The 25,647-nt window shown below is 40.3% G+C and overlaps 1 protein-coding gene across 6 annotated transcripts; it reads right to left on the bottom strand.

Moving 5' to 3' along the window:
* Window positions 1-1,922: 1,922 nt before the first annotated feature.
* On the bottom strand, window positions 1,923-25,521 carry HMGN3 (high mobility group nucleosomal binding domain 3). 6 transcript variants are annotated; one of them, XM_063152874.1, is made up of 6 exons: window positions 25,370-25,521; window positions 10,910-10,960; window positions 6,851-6,880; window positions 6,155-6,202; window positions 3,744-3,857; window positions 1,923-3,235 (listed from the first exon to the last, which is right to left on the bottom strand). In XM_063152874.1, the coding sequence occupies exons 1-6, from the start codon at window positions 25,382-25,384 to the stop codon at window positions 3,197-3,199; spliced, it is 297 nt and encodes a 98-aa protein (XP_063008944.1). In that variant the 5' UTR covers window positions 25,385-25,521; the 3' UTR covers window positions 1,923-3,196. The 6 variants fall into 6 exon arrangements, with proteins under 6 accessions (XP_063008944.1, XP_063008948.1, XP_063008946.1 ...); XM_063152878.1 differs by having other exon boundaries at window positions 3,785-3,857; XM_063152876.1 differs by lacking the exon at window positions 25,370-25,521 and adding an exon at window positions 24,796-24,905 and having other exon boundaries at window positions 3,785-3,854.
* Window positions 25,522-25,647: the final 126 nt, after the last annotated feature.

The following is a 25,647-nucleotide window of genomic DNA, read 5'->3' as shown; positions in this document are numbered from 1 at the left end:
CACATGCAGTTAGCCCAAGGTCAGTTAATGATAGACCAATAGTGGAAAGTGACAACCAAGGGAAATTGTCTTGTTTCTGATACATTTGCCTCCTTTAAACATAAAAAACTGTCTGTACATCTGTCGTGGTTTAGGAATGGTCCTCCCCAATTCTGTGCCCCCACTGAGACTCTCCCAAGCCAGATGCCACTTGCTCACTCTCCTCAATTCCCCTTGTCCTTCCCACACCAGGGATGGAGTTGAAAATTGGAGGCACAAAAGGTTAAAATCACAGGCTGAGATAAGAAGAGCTTACTGGAAACAGCAGTGAGGTAAGAAAAGAACAGTAACAGCAACAATACTAATGCCAAAAGTGCACCCAGAGTGGGTGATTTACACACAAAATGCTCACCAAGCCTGAGATAACTAAACAGTGAGGGATGAACCCCAAGCCCACCACTGGAAAGGGACATGCTCCTCCTTGGAGCAGAACAGTCCCTTCTCCCCAACCCTGGGACCCCGGCCATGAGGTAAGATGGTATTGAATAACATTTGGGTCTTGGACTTGCCCATACAGCTCCAGGCTCTGCCCCCTCACAACTACTGCAAAGAATTAACCCTGTCCTTGGCTGAAACTTAGAAACCCTCACAATTTTCTTTTTAATGTACCTTGAATTACCCATCTGTTACATCCCACAAAAGGACATATACTGCTTTCAGGGATCCCTCCAAGCCTTGTGCTCAAGTGTGAAGCAGTCAGTCATTAAATACTGATGATACAAGTTTCCTTATGGCAGATATGTAACACCTGGCACTTCCAACTGCCACTTCAAAACTAAAATACTTACATACTTCCTGAAGGTGCTCTGCAGATCACCACCTGCCCACGAAGACTCTTGCTACATATGTCTGAATGTGTGACCATTCTAATTTTAAAAAACATGTTCTAGAACTTGATACAGTGCCTTGAAGATTTCTCTGAGAATTTGACACATAGAGAAAAAATATAGGTAAGCATGACATTTTCAAAGGACTTTTGAAAAATCAGAAATGTTAAGTGAATCAGCAGGGTAGTGTGTTTCACTGCACTTTAGCCACATGGATCTTTTGTTAAGTCTTCCAATGGAATTCTGGCACTGAGCCAAATCTCCTAATCTGGCTGGGACAACAGAAGAATTTTGTGCCAAAATTACTAGGTCAAGGCATTGTGCAATTAGTTTAAGGACCCAATTTTTGCCCACCTTTTAACCATTTATTAAATCTCCTTAAATTAATCTCCTTAAATAAGACTGTCCAGAGAAGTGTCTTCTGATGCTCATGCCTAAGTTAAAGTCTAAGTAAAAAGGGTCATTTCAAGAGCTTCAAGTGCCTAGATAGGATTAGGCAAACTCTTGATGATCCACACAAAATCATCAGAGTATATATACACACACACAGAGGGACAAGAGACTCATAAATTGAAAATTGCTTACAAACAGCAATTCAATGGTTCTGTGAAAGGGTTCAGATAGTTCAACTTCCCACAACCATAATTTCTAATAAATTTTCAACAAGGTCCATCAGAAAGCAAATCAGAAGTAATGTGCATGATTACCAAACACATATCACTGGGTAACACTAAGGACTTCCCTTCTCATTGTCTACTATTTCTGTTATAGCCCTCTCCCTTGCATCACCAAAAGCAGAGCATCGATTTAAATTTTCTAACAAAACTAAGTTCATGCTGCAGAGAACAGCCTCCTCTTCTGTGGGTGTAGCAAGCCTATCATAAAAGTGTAAGTGACATTTATATCAATGCAGGTCTTAACTCCTATTCTAGCTAGCAGAGAAAGTTTTGGCAATCAAGCTTCAATTTTCAAGTGTAGATATGCTTGGCTTTTTTTTGGTTTTAATTTAAAAAGGCAACTAGAGACTTCTTCCCAAAGAACAAATAGAACGCCAGGTCAGGCAACAGTCATTTATTTATTGACTTAAACAAGCAAAAGGTATCCTCAGACATAATGGCTACCACTTGAGCAATACAAATCAATGCTACCGAAGAACAGGGAACATCTTTTCTTTCACCCCTCCCATCCCAGAAGTAACAATAGAAACACCAGGACCCCTAGAGAAAAGAGAAGGAGAAAAATCATAAAAGGTACTTAGAATGAGCTGCAGAGTTGAAACATGGACACTAAAAAAATCATTAGCTAATCCACCACATCACCACAATTACCTCAAAACCAGCTTTCATTGTTCCACTTCCACCAGGTACCAAATATATAGCACTGTTTAACAGCGATTTCAATGTATTAACAACTGTCCTCAGCTGAAGAACAGTAATTACTATTTATATTAAATTCGAGGCTACAGATAGAAAGAAAGGTTTCCATAGACTACAGTGCACATTAATGAAAAGAGAGTGGGGAGAAACAAAGCTACTTTTAAATTACTGTACGTCTCTATCAATCAAGCAATTTGTTCTGTACTGATAGCTCACTGAAGACACAATATCCTGTCAGAGTATAGCAACTCTACTCACCCTGTGACAGTGTATCTGATGAATGTATCTATGAAGAATTTATCTGTAAATCCCCTAAACTGTAGGCCCCTGAAAATCCCAGTTTGCTGCTCCTGTGTGCGTGGTTTTCAATCAGACATCGGCAAAAAAAAGCAAACACACTGCATGCAAAACAACTGTTACTAAATAATTTAGTCTGCCTTGTAACAGTCAAAGATGTGAGTATGGCAGTCCTCAGATTAAGAGAAAACATTAGGAGTCTTTAGTTTTGCGGGCAAGGAGACCTTTTATTTTAATCCATTAAAAGAACCCAAAATAGTCAGCAGGTGGCCACATCTATCCATGTTTCATTAAAATCACATAAAACCTAAGTACAAAAGCACCACTGATTATTGCTCTAGAAAAACCGCATGAAAAATTCCAATACACACAGTAAAAACATCACCATATGCACAAGACATAATTTCTTAAAGCAAGTGTATGGAATGCTGATCCAATTTTACACATACCTTGCAATATTAAGTTGATATTTATATTACTTGGCAACAATGGGAATTTCTAAAAGCACTGTTATGAGAAGGGAAATGTTCATATACAGTTTAATATGTCAACTATCATAGTCCTAAAAAAATTAGCATTTACAAAATACTTGATAAAAATATCTTTTAAAAGTTGTCCAAGAGGTACATAAAATCAACCCAAAATTTTCATGGTATTTCATTCATTCTTGTCACCTACAGATTCAGTTTTCTGAGCCTGTGGAGAAAAAAAGAAAGAAACTAAATTACTATAGTGACATGCTATTAGGTACCTAAACACCCAAGCTACCCTTACTCCTTGGATTTCTTACTTGCACCAGCTCCAAACCTGTGTCCACAGGATATCTACACGAGCGGAACAGTTACAGTCACACACTTGTCTCAACTCATGGCTCCCAGCTTTTCAAAAGCAATACAAGCCTTACCTGTCAGCTTCCATGGTTCACACTGAAAAGCACCACACTACCACCTGTTCCTATCCACTGCACACATGCTGAATGCTCTACCGCACCCTTAACTTTCACTGTTTCAATCTGCCCTTTTACTGACAGTGTGCTGGGTGGGGCACCTCTGGATGTTGAAACACTAACAGTTGAGCGAGATGACAATCTGCAATAACATTATGGGCAATAAAAAGAAACATTATGAACATGCTAACAATGTCTGAAAGGCTGAATAATTAAGAAACACTGATTCAATCAGCAGGAGGTATGTGTGGAAAGTACCTCTTCAGCTTTATTTTCACCATTTTCAGATGGTGTAGTACCTTCCTTTGCAGCTTCTTGCTTTTCATCCTTCTTCCCTTTAGCACCTTTGCTGGCCTTTGTTCCAGGTTCCTTCTGACAGAAGATTAAAAACATGGCCATAGACCTTGTATGAGTAGCCAGAACCCTGCATCTTTATCAAAACAACTTTCACATGAACTAAACAGCAAGTCTTGGCAAGTTTCATGTGCTGGACTGAAACAGAAAATCATCTAAAGGCTACCTGAAAGCTGTAAACCCACAGAAGTTACATAGAGACTCAACATTTCTAGAAAATGGTGGTGCCTGCTTCTTTAGTTTTTCTGCAAATTTTTTCAGGGATACAAAACCCTGCCAGACTACTTTGGTTGGGCTGTCCTATGAGGTATATACAGCATATCTGTGTGAACAAATGCAATTACAGTATATTGAAAGCTTATTCAGCCAAACACAGACACCACACTGTTTGTGTAACTACAGCACTACACTTTCAATTAATATAAAATATTAAATTATATTTTAAAAATTAAGCTTTTTTGTTGGCTGTCCTCTTGTTACTCTGATAACATCTGTGATGGTCACTCCATGTCAACGAAAGAACCAGCCAACACACTAGGGAGGCAAACTGATAAAAGTCCATCTGCAGCAACAGAAAGCAAAGAATTTATCAAAAGGAATTATTTTGACAGCCACAATTTAATTTTGAGATTTGCTCTTAATTTCTATGTTGAAGGCTACTATTTTTCTATAAATCCTTTCTCTACGTACTTATTTCTGTTTGTGATCTAAAGGTTAGCAGAGACATAGGTTAAGCAGTTAAAGTCCAATGGGATAAAATTTAAATGGTATTGCATTTATTATTTTACATTAGTATTTAAAGTAGTTCTGATAAACACTGGATATCTTCCATGCAATCATTTGCTCCAAATTCTCCAAGCAAATGGCAATAATAGTTGTGAACAGGGATATTAAGGTCTGCCTTCCTTCATTTACTACCCTTCCCCACTGATGCCCATACACGAGTGGGACAGAGAGGAGACCAGTAATCCAGCAATCCCAGTTCCAGGGCAGCCTGAATTACTCCTTCCACCCCTCAGCTTCAATGTTACACAGCAGCTTAATTTGGAAGCTTACATTGATACAAACACAGTTAAAACTCTTCACCTACAAAAGAACAAACTAAGGAGTTGACTTAGCAAATTCATAGCATGCAAGCTTTTAACAATAAAAATTATCTGAAATCTGCACCATCTTTCATTGTTTACTAGCAAGTTCAGAGTATACACTTGCTGTTTTCTGTTGAGGAGACCAAGATTAATAAACTCCTTAAAATGTGATCCAGTTAGGATTTGGAAAAAAAGATAACTGTATTAAAAAGTTACTTACAGTAATATCATAAAGGATTTGAGTCACCCAAAATAAGCTTCAAATGTAACTCACACAACTTAGACTGGATCCATGACACCGAGCTCATCCCACACACATGTGAAGCTACAGAAGCTGTCACATTCCCTTTTTTATTAATACTCGTTTTAAGAGGGGAGAGCAGGATAGACTCAGCAAGACTTACTGGTAATTTTATATGATAAATCAAACAGTGTTTAAAGTCAGAGTTTTACTTTACATGTGGATTTTGTATCCTGGCACTTGCCCAACTGAGACGACAATAAAAGGACTTGAAAAATGGAAGTGTGAGGAGTGCTAGACGCAGTGTCCAGCGTGGGAGCTTTTTTCCCCCAATACAGCAATTGCTCTTATTCAACATTCCCCTTAGGCACAAATAAATCTACAGTTTCTGAAGTACATGATTTATATGCAAAAATCCTGAAAAGGTATTTCAAACACTAATAAGATTTTAATTTGACTGTAACTGGCCCAGAAAACCCAAACCATTCAATTTAAATATATTTAATTTCACCTTTAATTATAATTGTGCATTCTCAGCAGCAGCCAGGCTTCAAGAACAGATAAGAGTTTCTCAGTACAAAATGAAGTACTGCACCTCTAGACAAGGAAACAGAATGATACAGAGTAATCTCAAATGCTTTTGTAGAAATTGCTAGGTCTCAGGAAGAGTTTACTCAACCAAGCCTGTACTTTTCAGGAAAGGTGTAGTAAAGGTAAAAATTCTTCTAAAACTAGCAATTCACTACAAACTAACATGGTCTGCATATCAAACAGGCAAGACATTTTCTTTGGGCCAGTAATGAGGCCAGGAAGGGGTGGAACAGAAAGAAAAGAATGATCTAATTTGCGTTTTTCATCCAGGGAGGGGGGGCAGGGAAGCCCATGCCTCAAAAAAAATGCTGTGAATTGAACTGTTTGCAACATAAAGAACGAGTATACTTGCTTACTATTGGCTAAAACGATGGTAACTAAAAAGGAGTATTTACCTTTGTTGTTTTCCTTGGTTTGGGTTCAGGTTTTGGTGGAGCAGGTTTCTATAAAACATTTTTAGTTGCACAACATGTTAGACACATAACCAGAAGCCAGCCTCCTCCACACCCTGCTCCCCCCCCCACCCTACACCTTCCCTTACTTCCTGCTCAATAGTATCCATCTAAAACAGTCTGAAAAACCTTACTGCACAAATGCACCTTATCTCTGAACACACCTGTTTGCATTAACTCACTCATCTAGAACTGAAGGCAACTTGGGGGTCACTCTACGAGTAAAACACTGAGATTAGTAGGAACTATAAAAAAATCCCCCATCACCTATATTCTAACAGAGAAGAGGAAATAAAACCAAGTACTAGCAGTGGCATCAAATCAAGTCCTTGAAACACAGCTCCTTCTCCTTTCCAGAGAAGTAGCTGCATTTCCACAACTAACATCAGCCTGCAAAATGAAATAAAGTCAATACTGCACCTAACAGACAGTTTTGCACTGAAGTGGGGAAACATATCTTTTGTCAGAACAATCTGAAAACCTGAAACCAAGAAAACAAAGATAACTTCATTGCTAGAGTTCCTAAATTTCCCTCGCAAGAACAAAAATCGAATCAAGCAAAATGTAAAGAACTTGTTTGGTCTGAGAAACCATATGTGCTTAGAAAAGAATACACCAGGAGGTACTACACATACTTACAGCTGACAGTCTTGCTGATCGTCTTGTGGGCTACAGGGAGAAAAAAAAAAAAAAAAGTTTTACAGGCTTACAGGAAAAACTATCCAAAGCAACATAGTATCAGTCATTCCATAGGACAGCATAAAATATGCATCTATAAGATTGTGTCTATTGCCAAACACAGTTCACATCTCATCACCTTGGACACTTTAAAGGGACGGAGTGATGTGAAAGTTAGAAATAAAAGTTGTGCAGGAATTATACCATCTAAACTGATGCCTCCTTGGGACTACCTAAAAACAGAAGTCAGACAAAATTAAGGGAGTAAAAAGGTGTTATGTTTATTGATGGCCTTCAGGTACATTTCAGGGAGATAAAGCCCCCCCCAGGGGCTATACCTAAATTTAATGGATGAAAGGTCAGGGGTTTTCATACTTTCATAGGTCTGGTGCATTTTCATATTGGGGGTCAATCTTCCAAATACAGCTTCAGGTAATGAAGTAATTTACTCCAAGTTTGCTCCTTCTCAACTCACTTTTGTTTACATCTCTCTGGGCCTGAGACAGCGAGGTGTCCTTGACTTCCAGGCCTAGAGAGGAATTGTTTTGTCTGACCAAAATGGGAAAGTAGAAGCTAACATCCTACATGGAGTTTAGGGTTATACACTAAAGAATTGCAGGATTACAAATGCATGGAAAGTATAAAAGCTAAAATTGTAAGGCATCAAAAGCTCCACACAGTTTAATACCTCACATACACACACTCCTTTTACAACTACTTCTGAGTCCCTTCCTGGTCTGTGAAAGGTTCACAAATCCAGTAAGCTTGACTACCTGTGCAAAGGACTGAACCTTTTTCATACACACTTAGCACGATGTTTTTAGAATCTAGCAGATGTTACTTGTAATAGTGGGCACAAATCCCATCTGATTAACAGCTGAATAAAGTTAACATCCTTCTCTAGAGGACATCAGAGTGCTAAAATTTCAAAACATGAAACTAAGTCCTTCCACTTCCTCAGTTCTCCACACACTTGCTCAGAGAGTCCAGGTGCACAAAGACAGCTGCAGGATGAGAGAGGGAAATTATTTCTTCTGTTTAAACACAAATCTCAAAAGGAAAGACTTGAGCCAGAGATTCTGCTTCTCTCCAGCTTTCTTTATCACTTCAACATACTTTCCTTGTTAGATTTTATTTCATCTTGCTTTTTGTCATAAATTTATTACTGAAGTCTTAAAAATACTTGTTAGCTCATTCACAATATTTTTTATTACTTAAATCAGATTCACCCAATTAGACAGCATGGTTAATAAACTGAGCTGAAGTCTGGTCTACTCATAAAACTAGAATTACACCTGTGGCCAAAATAAAGGGACAACTAAACTGCAACAAATATCCAACATAACTCAGCTTAAAAAGAGAATGAAAAATACTTCTAATTACATATTAAGCTCCTAAGTTGAGCTGAAAAAACATGGCTCGGCACATCCTGCAACAGGAAAAAGCCCTTGTTAATATCTGAAGAATGCTGTAATTTGTATTCATTGGAGCCATTCAAGAATTCGTAGTGGAAAGCAGTAGAGAATTGTTCAAATATGCGTCCAGCAAAATAGAAGTAAAAAAAAAACCTAGATATTTTCAGCTATGAAATATTTATGCATCATTAACAGCAAAAAGGTAAACTTCTCTTTTCTTGGCAATTTAACATATCAACCACTAAAGAAGCAGCCCACCATTATTTTACAACAGGATAAACAAAACATTTCAGTTGGTCAGGTAATCAAAGAACCCTTAACTCAAGGGATCATCTTTTACAAATCTGCTTTCTTAAGCAATTATTTCTATCCCTTTAACATTTAGGAACTGAAATATTTTGCTAGCATCTACCTTTTAAAGCCGAATATGTTGAATTAGATAAGTTATAATTCTCTCCCCTATTTCCTGACTTTCTTATGACTTGTTTGCCAACATAAACCATAAGGTCTTCAAAAATCCTTGACAGCTAAATAATTTTAATTCTCATTTGGAGCTTGTATGTATTTTTGTGTTATCTGATTATAAGGAAGGAACTAGAGCCAAGTCAGCAAAGGACACATTTTCATGTGCTTTGGGAACCTCAGTCCCCTCCAAACAGCTGTACTAACCCAGAAATTAGCAGCTCACCCAGGAGTCTGTTTGACATTGGCCCACTAGCAAACATCTATGGAAAGGGTCTATGAAAAGGAGCAGACAGAACAACTCTGTGCACACTCCCACTGCACCAGCTTCTGGCAATCTGAAGTTGCCAGCTCTCCAACCTGGATATCATAATCACATCATGTGTTTAAATAGTCCCCAAGGGTTATTTTCTAGACAAATCTCTTTAATAATATAGGACTCATTTACACTTTCAGTTTCCATAACATCCCATGTCAATGAGTTCCATAAGGGGATTATGCACCATGTGGAAAACAAAAAGCAAAATCTTCACCCTCTGCTGTCTCTCCTTATAACTTCTTGCCTCTTACCTCCACTAGATTCCTCTTATTTACTGCTTTCATGAAGAGTAATTCCCTAACTGCCTTTCTTTGTGTTACTAATTATTTTACCACAACTCCATTATATAAAAGATGAAGAATCCTAGAAAAACTGTGTTGTTTGATTTTTTAGTTTGGGTTACCTTTATTTTAAAGCTGCTGTACATCCTCTATTTGTCCCTGTATTTTTATGTAATTTTACTGTACTTGGTATCCTTTTAATTCTATCATGGCCTCTATCAGGAGAGCTGCATTTAGTACTCCCTTATCTGAGAGCACAAAAATTAATCTTGTGGTACACTGATGTTTACTCTCTCCTCTGGCACTTTCTCCTGTGTTCTAGTTGCTTTCTGTTTAGAACTACTGACATTTTATAGTAACTATTCACTGTGATTTTACAATCTCTCCCCCGATTAACAGTTTTGTGACCACCACTGGGTCTTCCCCTCCCCATGTATTAATTTGCATTTCTCCATACTCAATTTCTTCTATTTTATTGCTCAGTTATTTGTCAATGACATCACAGACTTCTCAGCCTCTCTCACTTCTGACTACTCTGACAATTATTGTAGACTTCAGCAAACTTTGTAAATTTTTTAGTACCTTTTCTCCTACAGATCATTAACAAATATATTCAGCAGCAAAAGCCCCCCCAAAAAAATGCAGTACTCCACTGATAATCTCCTCCTTTATGAAAATTAACTTTCACTCCTCCATTCTCTTCTCATAAGGTTACATGTTAGAAATTCTTAGAAAGATCCTCAACACTAGCTAGTTTCTTTAAGATCCTGCTTGGGGAACCTTATTTTTGAAAAAGTGCTCTTTACATGGAAGTAAACTACAGCACACGCCATTTGTTTACTTGCTATTTTCCTGACCAAATATGCTCCAAGATTTACAAAGAGAGCAATTAAATATTCCCCCATTCTTCTCAAGGTCCTGGTTTAAGTTTGTCTGCCACAAAAGAAGGCAACCTAAGAAAACAAATTCTCATAATTCTTTACCTGTTTTTAAAATTCACATTAAGGGCTATGATAAACAAACTAGCAAACTTTATTGTAGATACCAAGATATCACCAGCTATCTTCTCTAACAGAATGTACTGTGTCCTTTAAACAAATCCAGTCAAAGAAAACACACAAATGTGTCAGCTGCTCCAGTTTAGAGTCTAGTATCTTAATTCAAGACACTCTCCCATCAGTCACTTAAGCTAAGAAGAGTTTTGAAGTAGACTGGTTGAAGTGTGTGCATTAACCTTCTGCCAACCCACTAGAGACAGAGCAACAGTTCCAGGCAGTAATACACTACACAAAATCCACCAGAGTTTGTCCATGAAAGCCCTAAAACTTTCTCAAATTTATTTGGTGTACTAATAAGTTGTATAAATCCTCAGCACACCAAGACAAAATCAAGCCAGATAGGGTACAAATGTGGTTTACTGTCTTTATTCCCACTGAAAACAGCTCACCAGAAGTGCCAGAGAAATGCATAATCTTCTGATACACGACTGCAAAACTCCAATTAAATAATTACATGCCAAAACAAATTAAATATATATACTTGCCTCTTGTTTAGTTACTTTTGCTGCATCCTTGCCTTCAGCACCCTCTGGAGACTGAAACAAAATATTAAATCAGTGTTTTTATTACAGACTTAAAAGCACAGACAACAGCAAAACAAAGATTATGGTGAAGACTGACTGCTCTTCCACTTGCAACAACTTAAAGCAGCCTGACACATCTGCATTTGTATGTGCAAGCAGCACTGTACTCAAACCAGACTCCTTACCAAAGCCAGCTGAGACCTGAGCACCATGTACATACACATCACACCACTCACCACCCCTCAGAGTCCCCACAGACCATGAACTAAAGCATCCACAGGCTCCAGTGGAAGCTCCATCTCATCAGCTGTTGGTAGCACAACAGTAGGAACTGGAAATCTGAGGTTTGCTCTATGATGGCTTTTGATATCCCCAAGAAATTTAACACATTTTTTTTCCTAAACATGAATTTAACTTGTTATGAGATGCAGTGAGATGAACAAAAAATACATAGCATTACTGAAGTGAATGATTTCTTTACCTTCTTTACTCCTTTTTCCTCCCACCCTCACTCAGCTGGAAGTTTTGAAAGTATCCTTACATCATATCTCACCTCCTCCATCAGGAGAGCATAAATCAGTAAAATACTGAGATATTGACAAGAAAGCTTGGGACAAACATGCATCTTCTCAAGAACAAAGTATCAACTTGAACACTGTAAAACTAATCTTGCATAGTTACTAGAGAAAGGTTGGTTAAATTAAAGAAGGCGGGGCAGGTGAAATCAAGCTTCTCTTTTGTTTACAACTCAAGATGTGTAACTTCACATTTTGCAAACATTTGTGTTTCTAGGCAGGAGCAAGCAATTGCTGGATAAAAAGCGAGCAGCAGCAGTTAGAGGAGAACTACAAGAATGGCATATTTCAAAAAGGCATTTTACAGGCAGCAGAGAAGGCAATTTGGTTGTTGTTTTATTTTACAATCAGTAAGGAAGCAGGCTGGTTATCTTTTCCCTTTTCTTTCCATTTCAATCTTAATTCCAACTTCCTCACAGATTTTGCCACAAGATGTCTGGGAGTTAGAGAACTGTGGTTTGGAGCACAGAAAATGACCGGCTCATTTGCAGCAGTTGACCAGTGCCTTCTCCTAGCATGGGGCTCTAACACACTTAGAGAAAGACATCCCCCCACCAGGAATAAAACATGCCTTTGTTGCTGTGCACTCTCCCGACAGAAAGGAAGCATGCCACAAGAGCAGCTGCTGCAAAAAAGAGCCGAGGACTGATCATGTAAGTAGCTTGAAAACAGCAGGAAGTTAAGCAGCATCGTGCAGCGTAGTGCAACTCAGAATAGCAACAGGCAGGCATCCAAAATGGAGCCTGACTGCTCCCTATGCAACTGCAGCCTCACCAGTCACCTGCAGATCGTTTCAGGCTTGCATTTCTAAAACTCTTTCAAGTTTGGTTACCAAGGAGTTACTACAGCTTGATGTTGTGACACTGGGAGCATCAGAAGTGAGAAAGAAGACAAAACCAAGCTATTCCATCATTCCTGTCAGAAACAAAGTCCTGCGTTCTACAACTTTGCTCTTTGACTCACAATACAGGATATGCTCTGGGTAGAGCTTGTCTGTTGTCCATGATGCTATGAAACATCATAAGATGTTTCTCCCATTTGAATTTTCCTAATTCTAACAAACTTGTGCTGCACCCTTTCCCTAAGAGAGAACTCAAATAGCATCCTTCCTGTCCTGGGCAGAACCTACTTATATGGAAGTTCTCTGAGTGTTTATAATCTTTTCCTAGCAGTGGTCAAGAGACTTCAGATTTTCAGGGGTAAGGACAGAAAGATGGCATAATCCATTTCCTTTCGAAGCCAAGCCAAAAAACTCTTCATAAGCTAAACGAGGTTGACTGACACTCCACAGTCAGGCTGGTTTACCCTGCTTCACTTTTAGGAATCATAGAGCTTTGAGAGAGGGCTAAATTATCCCAAGATGGCACTGCCACATGTCAAGAGCCTTGCAGGAATTGCTCAAGGGCTAACTCTCCACCTGCAACACTGCACAGTAAACACATAGCAAATTACCCCATTCTCTTTAACACTTACAAAAGACGATTCTCCCATATTTCTGTCAGACAGGGCACTCTGAGTTTAGATGCCAATACTACTGCTAGAAAACAGATCAAAAAAACTGCTCATGAGGCTAACCACAGGGGGAAAAAATCGTATTAAAATACTCTTAATGCAACCACAACCTCTGTATACTAACTACTGTGATATATTGCATAACACACTTCAATTAAGTTAGATAATTAATGAGCCCAGCATTGGGTTCTAGCAGCCATCCCAAGTTAGAAAATCCAACAGCAATTCTGAAGGCCACATAACTTTTCTCCATGGAGAATAATAGTAATTTCAGAGGTGTGAACAAGCAGCAAGGGGTTCTGACATGCTCTCATTTCCATTTCCTGCTCCCTCCTCTCTGCAACCTCTGCAAGTCCAGGCCTTTGGTGGCTGGGCTCATCCTCCCAGCCCTGGCTCCCCACTATGCTGGCAGAGCTGTGTGGGAGTCCATGTCATGGGTAAGGTAACTGATCCAGCTGAAAAAAGCCTGCTGCTTTAACAAATGCATAAATATTATAATATATAGACAAATCATAAATATATAGTCTTCCCTGCTCCAGCAGAATCATTTTAGTGCACAGCTGCACAAACAATTGAGCCAGTACAACAGACAAGAATGCAGTGGCACGGGGCAGCTGCAGGCAGCCTGGGACTCCATCTATTCTGCGTATTGCAGCTGATAGACACACCAAAAAAACATACATGTCAGATATAGCTACAATGTACTTGTTAAAAGAGGAACAGAAACTTATTTTCCCCCCCTCTATGAGTTCTGATGAGTCCCAGCTGATGTGGTTCTTCATACCAGTTTTTGCAATACTTTCTCCTCTCCCCAGGGAAAAGAGAGATTTGTACACAAATGGATTTGAGCCAAGCATAGTTCCCAAAGAACTTGGCATGCCACAAGCAGAGTCTGTCTGCACTCCTATCTGGAGTCATAGGACATTTATGTAGATACCACCAAAACCTTTTTTCCTTAACTCTTCCACAGGAACCCTTCCCCCATTTTTTGTCCTAGTGACAAACTACTGAAGAACCTCTGGTTTCAAAGCAACAAAATGTACTAAGTAACCCCTCCCCTTGGCACATTTTTCCTCATGACCTAATGCAATGGCTCACCATATTTCACATGACACCCCAGCCACATTAAAATGCACCCTGGATACTGTGTTGTACATCCTAAACCAGTCAGGAGCAGGAATACCCACACTGCAAGTTTTGTGCTGCAAAATCCAAGACCAATACGAGCCCTGAACCACTTGACAAGGGCAGCACTCCAGCCTCAGTAATTCTCCAGCTGTACTCCATCATATATCTGTATTACATTTATAAGGCAGTCCCTATAGGCCTGCTGTCTGGGATACTGTATGGATGCCTATAAGAGACAAAACATAAAAAAAAAGCAAATAAGGACACAGACAACGGTGATTTTTTTTTCCTCATGGAGGTACACACAAGGAAAGAAGATGACTGGCCATCTCTAAATATCTAAATATGCTTTTGACATTTGAACTACAAGCAAGTTTTAGGTTCAGATGATCACACATTGTGTCACATCTCCATTAGCACTAAATATTGGCAATAAGATTGCAACTTGAGCTGCAGCTAAGCTTTGCAAGATCTGTCACAGCTGCATAACTCTCAAACCTTAAGACTGTCTATTAGCAATTGGCTTTTATTTTTCCACTTGCTTTTACCCCAGCTATTTTTAAGAGCAATCTAGAAAATTATTTTGAGTGGATTGGAAAAAACAAAGGAATATTAATAGATGGTAGAGAATGCTAAAATGCCCCTGAAGGAATATTAATATTGAGTTTATTTGTATACACAGCTCTTTCACCAGCTGTGAAGTATACATAAAAAGAACCAGTGTTTCCACACACCAAAGCAATACTGCACTATCTGCAATGCCAACATCATTACAGAACTGTTAGGTTGAAAAGAGAAAACTAGACAACTGTTTTAAGTAAACACTTAATAGAAAACACAGGTCAATTTCCTGTTTTTACTGTTCTTGAGGCAAGGCTACTTGGTACAGATGCACCACAAAACATACAGCTTCATTTTTTTAAACCAAAACCCTGAAATACAAGCAGTATATAATGAGAGTAATCCAAAGCAGTGAAGCCGATGATGTCTTTTGAGCGATCCAAAGATAGGCATTTGAAATTGCAATGTCCAGCTTCTGGATGAATATTTTGTTTGCACTATTATGAATGGATTTATTATAAAGAAGTACATAAAAAAGTCTGAAAAATGAGAATACAAGTAGGTGAGATGTAACAGTCAGTAGAAGGTCGGTATAAAATTAAATAGATGGTTCATTCTCTGAAGGATTTTATTACAAGCCGAAACTCAACACCCTGGCTCTGATGGGAGAGAAATTAGTCCTTTCATACCCCCATGAAAACAAAACAAACAAAAAAAGCAGATGCAAATTTCATTCTAACTATCATATTAAGAAATTAGAAAGACAGAAAGCCTTAACTGTGCTAGCACATGAGCATTCTGAATAGCGCTTTTCCCCTTCTTTGCAAGCTGTTTGGTTCAGCCACATCTTGATACACTGCCTGCAAGGGGATTTGCCCATAGATTTCCTGGCTCACTCTTGCAGCTGCAATTTCCATGATGTAATGCTTTTGGTCGTTCCTCCTACAATTTTTTTTCACCAACCAAAATAAGGTGAAAGCTTGAAAAAGGGAAAAAAAAAAAAAAAAAAAAAAAAAAAAGCACGTTGCAAGGTTGCAAGAGGAGCAGATGTATCAAGTCTTTTTCAGGGTTTATTGCACTCTTTCCCTAAAATTTTTTCTACCCCTCATTTGTTTTTAACTATTAGACTAAATTCAATGCCGTGAATGGTTTCCCCATACATGCTATATCTTCTTATTATTTCTCCTCAGAGCAGCTCTGAATTTTTAGCTAGTTCATAAATGTAATTAAAATGCTATTTCTTTATTGGTTTAGATTAATGAAGACTACATGCTGACTAATTTAACACCAACCAACTCCTGCAATACTCTCCTAACTATTGTTTCCTCATTTAGCTCCTCCAGCATCTTATCATTAACCTTTGTTTACAACTAGTTCTTTGATCTGTTTTCAGTGGATAGAACAGTGCTCACTGCCAAGCCAATGTGAATTAGCTTTGCAAGTAAAATTAATTCCCCCTAATAAATGCTTTAAGAAATCAGGTAGTCTTCACACGACACAGCTTCATTTCTTTTTCCTAGCAAAAGTCTGATCCTGGATGAGGAAAAAACTATGCATGCTGCTGCTCAAAAAAAAAAAAAAAATCTGCCAGAACCACAAGGGAAGTACAGCATAAAACTGTTTAGTGACAGGTTGGATTTTTTAAATACTTATCCAAAATTTTATCTATCTTGCTCTCTTCCAAGAAATGAGGTTGGGTTTTCTTGTATAGCCATGTAAATAAGTCTTTCATAAAAATCCTCAAAACGAACAAAACCAACTACACAAAACCCCATGCTGTTTAAGTATTTATTCTTTAAGTATATAATATTTTAATATTTTTGTTAATAATTATTACAATATTATAAAATGTCATTTTTAGAATTTAAATCCCTCCATCTTACATCTATTAAGAGAATACCTAATTTTCTAATTCTTTGGGGGAGAATGTCAAGATCATAAAGCTCCAAAAAGATGAATGGTACTTAAAGGTTTAAATTTGAAGACAAGCGTTAATATCCCTTGTATTAATATGCTAATTACATGTTAATTGGCAAAAATCAGGGGAAACACTTCCTGATCAAGGTTTCCACTCCTGCTTAAAGATTCAACCCAAGCAGAGTGACTTGTTGACATGCAATGCATTTTCACAGAATATACAAGAAAATAAGAATACAAAAAGCCTGGCCATAAATAAAATCAGTAGGTGCAGAAAATGCCTTTTATTAAATTCCTTCATTCTTAATTCTTAAGACAGGTGATTTCTGTGAGCTTTATGCACTTCCAGGCAAGACAGCAAATCAAATTAGAACTGGGGTATTTCCAGATAACCAAAAGCAGACAGAATAAGTGCTTTTCCAGAAGAGGAAATTCCTGCATTGTAGATTGAGGTTCTGCTATTCCCACTGCAAAGAGGGTCAAAGACTGACAAATATAATTGAAAATGCATTGCATTCTTGCAAAATTCATTTTGAAAACACATTGCATATTTGTGACATTTTTAAAAATCTCACAACTGGTTTATTTTTCCTTCCAAGTTTCTCTTCCCTCGAGTCAGTTTTTGAACATGACATCTACCTATGGCAAAGTGAAAAAGTAAGAACAGTTTTTAGAGGCTCAGACTTAAAAAAAATATATGGCATTGTAATTTAAAATTAGCCACACAGTTCACTTTTCAGACAGTGAAGTAATCAGCTGCATTTTGAAAAATACAGATTAGCCATGGGAGCAGAGAGCACCGAGCATTTGAAATTGCTCAGCTACCCCTGAACACCAGATGTGAAAATTCAGCTAGGTAGTGAGTAGATTCTTGTCTCTATATTTGCTTAACCATTTTACTGCCACCATAAAATAAAAAGGCAGATTCAAAAAAAAAAAAAGATGGATGAAATCCAGTCCCTAATATTACTTCTCTAACTTTCAAAGCTGATGACAGTTCTGCAAGTGAGATGAAGCTGCTGAACTCATCCAAGTCTACATATAGAGGCAATTTCTTAAACCTTCAAGATTATGTTCCAAAATCTGTATTTAAATAGAACTGATCAGATTTGCAAAGTAAAACTAGCACACAGTACTTCTGGAAAAAAAATTATCTAAAAATAGAAATTACGTTTAGATAATTACTTTCAATAACAACTGTTTCCTTAAAATAGCCACCTCTGACAAACAAAAATACTGTGAAGGACTGAAAAGAGGTGTTTAATTCCTCTTCTACCAGAGGACATTACAGTGACAAAAACAACAATAATTTAGAAAAAGGACCTTTTTTGTTGTTGCTTCAGCTAACTGGTACTACAGAACACCAAACCTCTGAGATGATGATAGCAGGTACCAAAACCACAACTGGTACAAAGCCTTAGATACACCCATCTCTCACATCCCAGTAATAATTACAGCTGTGATTAAAAGCAACATTGCTTTACTACAACAGCCAGAATGAAGAGCTCCACAGGCAACCAAAATGCAGCTTCAAGAGAAGAATAAATGAAAAACTCTCCAAGTGGGCACAGGTGGGATAAGGAAGAAATGATGCAGAAGAGATAAAGGATGGTTTCCTTCTACAAACAGACCACTGACACATCTCAACTCTGCTTGAGAGGAGCAAGACACAGCAGAGGTAAAAATGTCCTTAGATCTTCATTTGCAGTAATGGAAGCTACAATTAATTCAGGTAGCATTAGGTCAATGGAGAAAGCTATGTGAGATGAGCAAACATACCAACAGCCCCAACAAAGCTGGTAGTGATGGGAACATACACAATTCTTTTCTGCAGACAGATTCCAATGTTCTTAGGGAACACAGCATTTTTCATTTGCAGCTTTCACTGTTACCAAGAACACCCACTCTTTACTATTGGAAGACAGGAGCTGTATCTCCAAAATCTGGTAACTTCCAAAGACACCAATGGGGTAAAAACCCACAAAATAAAAACCAAGCCTGATGCCTCCTCCCTCTGGTGCTGCAAGCGTACAATTTGAGCACTGAGTTGCTCTGATTATTCTAATGAATTAAAGAATACTCCTCTAGAAACTCAGAGTTAGGGACAATCAAATCAAAGATGAATGCCTGGCTGCTGCTAAGAATTCTGCCCTTCCCCACCTAATCATTCCTGCCAACTCCAGCTTAACTCTTTGTGTCATGGCATAGGAAACCAGATCAGCAGTCAGGTCTGCCCAAAAACTACCTCAAACAAATATGATATCCCACAGGTTAAATCAGAATAAGGACAGGAATGGGCATCTGGATTTTCTGCTTCTGGCCTGTATATATCAGCTTGAAGTATCTGTTGAACTGCTGTTGAAGCTGTGAAGTCCCACACTGCCAATTTTGCTGACAATAAAATTGGTATAAGACCATACCTCTTTCCTGCAAGCAGCCAGCTGCTCATTGCCAGCCTACTGCTTTCTAGCAGGTCACCACACATTCATTGTGCCACTGTGCACCATCTCTAACTTGGATCAGTTCAATGACCCAGAATTAAAAAAAAAAAAATCCAAATAATGCTCCAACCTTAAAGCAGACAAGCCTTAAGAGTCATGGCCTGAAAGGTCATTCCAGCATATTGAATCCATTTTGGCTACTGGATCACGGGATAAATCACAGTGCTAGCTTAGTGCAGGTAAAGAATGGGAAGTAGAGGGCGGCCATGATGATCATACCAAGTGCTAACTTCCAAGAAAAATCTCTCAATTTGGTTTACTTACATCTAGGCAAAAGACAATGTCACAATCCTGTCAAGCAAAATTCAACTTCATAGAGCTTCTCTAAAGGAATGATACATGCTGGAACACACCATTCCCATACACACTACTGTTTGGGTATAAAACAGTAGAGAAAGTGATGTTTTCCAAGCAGCACAGAAGAAAAGCAACCTTAAACTAAATAATGCATAGGTATAGTCTACTTACATATATAACTACATTCCATTTACACACTGGGCTTTTTATTTTTTACACTTAACAATACTGATACTCCAGCACAAAAAAGAACACCGCCCATATCTGAGTGTTGAACTATCACGTACAGAAAGATTACATGCACCTAGTCAATTTTGAAGTTGATGACTTACAAAGATTGCACTACTATGCTTTATGTGCCCAAGAAGCATGGGAAATATTTTTTAATTGACAATTCAGTGAAAACCTTGGAATTTTTAGGTTGTCCATTAAGTCCAATGGTATTTTAGTATAGTCTAAGAAGAAAATTTATATACATTGCTATCAATTGCTAATAAATGAGTCAGATCTTTACAGACTGGTATAAAATTATCAGAAATGTTTTAGATCATTAAACCCTTGGTCAATGACCTTCTAATCTCCATAACTGAATAACAACAACAACAACAACAACAATAATAATAGCAAAGATTACATTATAAAACATCAAAAAATATTTGCTGCATGTATTTAATAGTCCTGTAAACTTCATTTACTGCAATGTGCCATAGCAGCACTGCTCAAGCATGTTTTTTCTTCAGTGCCACTGAACACTGCTACATTGCTTTGTATCCGAGCATTTCACGAGCAGATAAAAGTTTTTGATCTTTTCTGCTTAGTTTTTCTATGAAAGATGTAGATCCTTTGAGTCAGTCTGGTCAACTGACTTTGTTTGCCTTCTTGAAGCAGGCCAACTAGGCAGTTTTCAATTGCTTTTAAACACCTCAAGGTTTAAAATTCTGCAATAGTTACGAATCCAGTAAAATTTCTAAAATTGTTAGTGGCAAAACATCCATCTCCCTTCTACTACAAGGCTCCTGCATTCTTTAAGATGCTCTGGCACATCTGTTTTGCTTGTCTTGCTTGAATTTAAAGTGCATCTCTGCATAGCAATCATTTTACCTGTCCCTGCAAGGCATGCTGAAGGTGGAAGTCCACCTGAGGACTCTGCTGACACATTAGACAGAAATTTGTCAAAGTCAGGGCATGTCAGTGACAGATGCAAAAAAGGGCATCTTCTGCTGCTGCTTAGCCTGTTTTCCAGTAGTTACTGAATGGTCCAGGAGTGACCCACCAGAAAATGTGGAAGGAGAAACTACCTTTTTCAGAGCTCTGACTTTTGCTTTTAATTCTCATGGACTGGGAGAAAGAAGGAAGCAGTCAGCATGAAGGCAGAGTGAATCCAAGTTAAAATCTGGAGAAAGAAGTGGACAGAATAGGAGTGGGGAGAGGGCAGCAGCCAACACATCTGGATCTGGTACTGACTCCCTTTTCCTTTTTATTCTATAATCACCTACAGACTGTGAGATGAAATCCAGAACCTCCCCCTTTCTATGTCTCACAGAGACTCCCTTGTGTTCTAGGATAAACTAAAGAGCAGCTTGGCTACAGAGAAAGAGCTTCCAGCCCCGGTGTTGAAACTATTTATTGGGAAGATGCAGGTTCCCACAACATCACTGGAGCTTCTTTCCTGTCAAACAGCTTCAAAATGAAGAGACCCTTTGAAAAAAATCCACTATGTTACATATAGTGTATCACATTGATGCAGACTGAATCACAGCTGAAGTATCAGGACATGGAAAGGGATGTGAAATGGAGCTGCTCACAACTTGAGTATACTTCACACTGCTGCACCACGAGCACAAACTCAGCTGCTAATATGCTTTGCACAAACCTAGTCTTCATTCCACAGACCAAAGAGCAACAGCAAGATCATTCAGAGATAAAGCAAAAAAGAGCTGTCACCAGCAGGACCTCAGTTTCATTACTTAATTGTCTGATCACATACAAGCTCCTTCAACAAAATTTTAGAGAACTGGTTACTATTGCAAGTTCCCCAGTTTCTATGTACACAGCACAAAGCAAGAAGACAAATTTGGCAAAGTAACAGCAAATGTGCCACTCAAAAGTGCAGGAGGTGCTTATTAGTGGGAAAAAAATGCCAGGACAGACATCTTAACCTGAGAATTCAAGATAAAGGGACCATTCCAACAACTAAGCAATTTATTTCTGTGCCTCATTTCCCCTATTGGTGGATAAAAATGGTTGATACTCTCTTTGAATATTCATGACATTTCAGAAATAAAATCTTAAAACACATAGAAGAATTTCACAAAGAGAACTCAGTTTAGGTCCAGACAAAGAAGCATAAGAAGAATTTAGCAGCTTTGGGTTAGTACCTGTAAGAACATGCATTTAACCCCAAAGGTGAGAAAATACATTGATTAGATACCTGGCTGGCAAAATAATCAGTAAGGGTCTCACAAAAAAAAAAATCACGTGATCGTGTAACTAAATGCACTACGATAAGACAACAATGGTCCCCTCTGACTTCTGCTAAAGAAGCTGCATTACAAGCAAAATACCCAGCAGGCTTGTTTTTCAGCAGTAAATATAACCAAGTACCTCTGACTTCAAAAAAAGTGAATTTGCATAGTGGAACAGGAACCTGTCCCAGATGGTCTCTACTGCATCTTCACAGCATCAACTGCACTGCAGAAACTTCATTCCTGACTACAAGGAGCCAACAAATAACCAACTGGAATGGCCAATTAGACCAAAATATTTTTGTTTTATTTGAAAAAATAGCAATATTCAAAGATGGCAAATAATAAAAAAAAAGAGGTGACTTAGGTTGCACTTAGTCCTCATATCTGATCCAACTCCAAGTGTTTTCAAAACAGCAAGTGAGATGCAGGTGGTATTGCATAGATTCAGATATTCAGATTAAAGAACAAGTTGGGTCATTTTGGAGTGCAATCCCCACTAAATGACAGACTCCCCATCCAACACAGGACAAGTCATCACCTGACCTATTAATGTCCCTTAGACATGATGCACATTCAGGAGAAGTGTCATTCATCTTGATGTCTGCTTATGCACTTGTAAGTGACCATACCACGATTCTCCTTGTCATCAGGTACAGAATGGCTCTTCATCCTTTTATGGATAACACTGAGATATGTTTATTTGGGCTGTTTCAAGGGCAAGGAGTTTGTCAATATGACCCAAGAGCTAATTCCACAAAGACAAGTGAAGAGCAAAACACCCCAAACCATTTCAGGGCGTTCTTTCTAGCAATACCAAAACAAGCATTCTGGTTTATCCCACACTGGCATGTCATTCTTCTTAAGAGAGGCCACGTTCACACCACAACATGTTATTACAGCAGATGAAGGGTACAGAAATCTGACAGGAGCAGTCCAGAGTTCAACCCCTTTTTGCTTTAGCACAGTATTTAACACCATCTCAACACAGAGCATGTTCTTCCTTTTCTCTGTGACCCTCAAGCAATGAGTAATGATACCCTGATATGCTATGCCACAGCCCTCTAGAGAAGGGGAGACAGCTTACACTTTTTTGTTCATAATATTCATAATGAACATAGGGCCAGGGACTTAGCAAGTGACTTGAGTTTACACAGAGATGAGAAACATTAGAGATGAAAAGAAAAGCAAACAAAAAAGAACCAGCCAGCTTAGATAACTAAATACACAAAAATAGATACAGGTGGATTTAAGCCCTTTCTGCAATATTATTTATTTACCTACCCTTGTAACAGTGAAAATTTCTCGTTTTGACTTTTGATGTTTATTTCCTTACAAAATTTTCCCGTTAGAAGCCTTAGAAATTTTAAGAGAAGAACCGACTACTAGTTGTATGTGATGGTTTTGTCTCCATGTCAAAATTGGCTGGTGTAATTATTCAGTTACTGCTGCATCACCAACTTCTCACTCTGTGGATGTTATTCTGGAATAAAACTGACTATTGTAAAATACTACGATTACACTTTTCTTAAAAAGCAAAGCCATTAATCACACATTTTCCCTGGAACCAGTGCTTCCCAAAACCTACACTTTGTACATAATCTTTAAATGCAAACCTTTACCAATACAATGCTAACCAAAATAAAACTTACTATGCTGTCAAAACTCGTCTCCATTGCTCTCATCCCATATACAATCTTTTTACTACTTATTTTAAATAATCTTCTAGAAATGAGAGATTTTCTTATGGATTTACTACTGTAAGGTAGTTTCCCTTAATAAACATTTCACAACAGACCACAAAAACCTACAGGAGTATCTTTAACTCTACCCACACTTAGGACAGCATGAAACATCTGTAGTGTAAGAATGCAGAAGAGCAAAGTAAACAAGGTAGGAAGTTCACAAGGTTTCAAAAGTTGGGGGGGTGGTTCCTATGGACACAAGATAATTTTCTAGTTTCTCCTGGCGACAAGCAAGAGCACTAAAAGCACAGAAGCACGTGAGGGTGCAATGACAGAAGAGCAAGTGGAAAAAAGGCCCATCATACACTGACTTCAAGCCCAGTTATTCCAACCAACCCCACAGTTGTATCCATTTTCAGAACCAGAATGAGGCCCTCAACTACGAATTAAATAATTCAGTAGCATACTTGACAATTTGACATTTTGATACCTCCCATAAGGAATAAGCAAAGGACAAGCAAACACCAAGTTACCTGGAAGGCATCATCTACCTCTAACTTTATTAAAACAGATTTCAGTCCGTGCCCAGAAACGGTGTATTAGGAGGTCACAGGTGACATTTGGGAAAAACACAAATTGCCTTGCCTCGGTTGACCTAGTTAAAATTAAAGGACTGCAGCTATAATTTTTTTGTCATTGCACGTATTGGTGTCAAGTCTCCCGTTACATTCTGTTAGCGCCCAGGAAGGCAGGCGGCAAGTTCTCGACGAGGATCTCGGCAGCAGGGCCTCCCTCCCTGTGCCGCCCACCCCCGGGGCCCTGCAGGGGCGGAGGGCGCCGGCCGCCACCCTCCGGGCTCAGCCGCCTTCTGCCAGCGCCGAGCGCTCCCGGCGGCCGCGCAGCCCCGGCTCCGCTCCCAGCGGGCACGGCAGGCACGGAGAAACCCCCACAGCACCGAGCCCGGCCGCTCGAGGGCCGCCCAAGTTTCTCTGTCTGGGGGAAGGCGGTCTCACGGCCGGCTCCCTCCCGAGGAGCAGGCTGCCCGCCCCGAGGTGCCGGGAGAGCCGGACTCGGCCGGCGGCGGCGGGGCCCCCTCAGCCCCTCACGGCTCCCCCGGCGCGGCGGGGGCCGCGGGCGCTCCCTCGGCAGGCGCCGCCCCCCGCCCCCGGGGGCCCTGCCCGGATGGGCGCCGGAGTTGGTACATACGGGTCTGCCGCGGGAGGCGAGGAGAAGGGTGTAGTTTGTTTTAAACATGGCTTGCCTCTCCCCTCCTCCCTTTTACTCGGAGCCATCGCTCCGGCGCGGCGGGAAGCGGCGGCGGCGGGATCCGGCAGCCCCGGGTGGGGGCTGCCTCCTCCCCGCCGCGGCGCCGGAGTTTGCGAGCAGGAAACTCCTCCCGCGGGGGCCAGGGGCGAAGCCGCAGCTGCTGCAGCGCTTCTCCCCGGCGGCGGAGGGGGAGGAGGAGGAGGAAGGTGGGGGCTGGAGTTGCGATAGCGACTTCACCCCCCGGGGAGCGGGGCGACACCGCCTCGCGCGGCACCGGGAAAGTAAACAGGCGGCGGGGAGCGGCGGGGCGGGGTGCGAGGGGGCTTGCAACAGGCAGCAAAATGCCCGGGCTCGGCAGCCATCCGCGAAGCCCAGCACGGAGCGGCGGCGGGAGAGCGGCAGAAAAGCGGCAGGCGGCCCCGGCCCCTGAGGCGCCTTCCACCCGCCGGCCGCCGCTCGGCCCCCCGACCCCACCCGGGGAGGCAGGACCCGCCGCACACCCGGGGCGCCTCACCTTTCTCTTCGGCATAATGTCCCTGCTCCGGGCCGCCAAAGTAAAGCGACCGAAAGAAGCTCCGGCAGAAGCGCGGGATCCGCCCGGCGGTGGCGGCGGCAGCGGCGGCGACACCGGCGTGGCTGGTGCCCGCAGCTGTGCCCGCGCCCGGTGCCCGCCGCGCCGCCCCGCCGCCCCCGGCGCCCCGGCAGCCCCCGCCGCCAGCGCCCGCCTCGCCGACGGGGCGGGCGGAGCGGCGCGGCCGCGGCTCCCGATTGGCTCCCCCGGCGGCGCCGCGC

Source organism: Melospiza melodia, chromosome 3 (assembly GCF_035770615.1).
Source record: "Melospiza melodia melodia isolate bMelMel2 chromosome 3, bMelMel2.pri, whole genome shotgun sequence".
Taxonomy (NCBI): domain Eukaryota; kingdom Metazoa; phylum Chordata; class Aves; order Passeriformes; family Passerellidae; genus Melospiza; species Melospiza melodia.
This window is presented reverse-complemented; position numbering and strand designations above follow the sequence as displayed.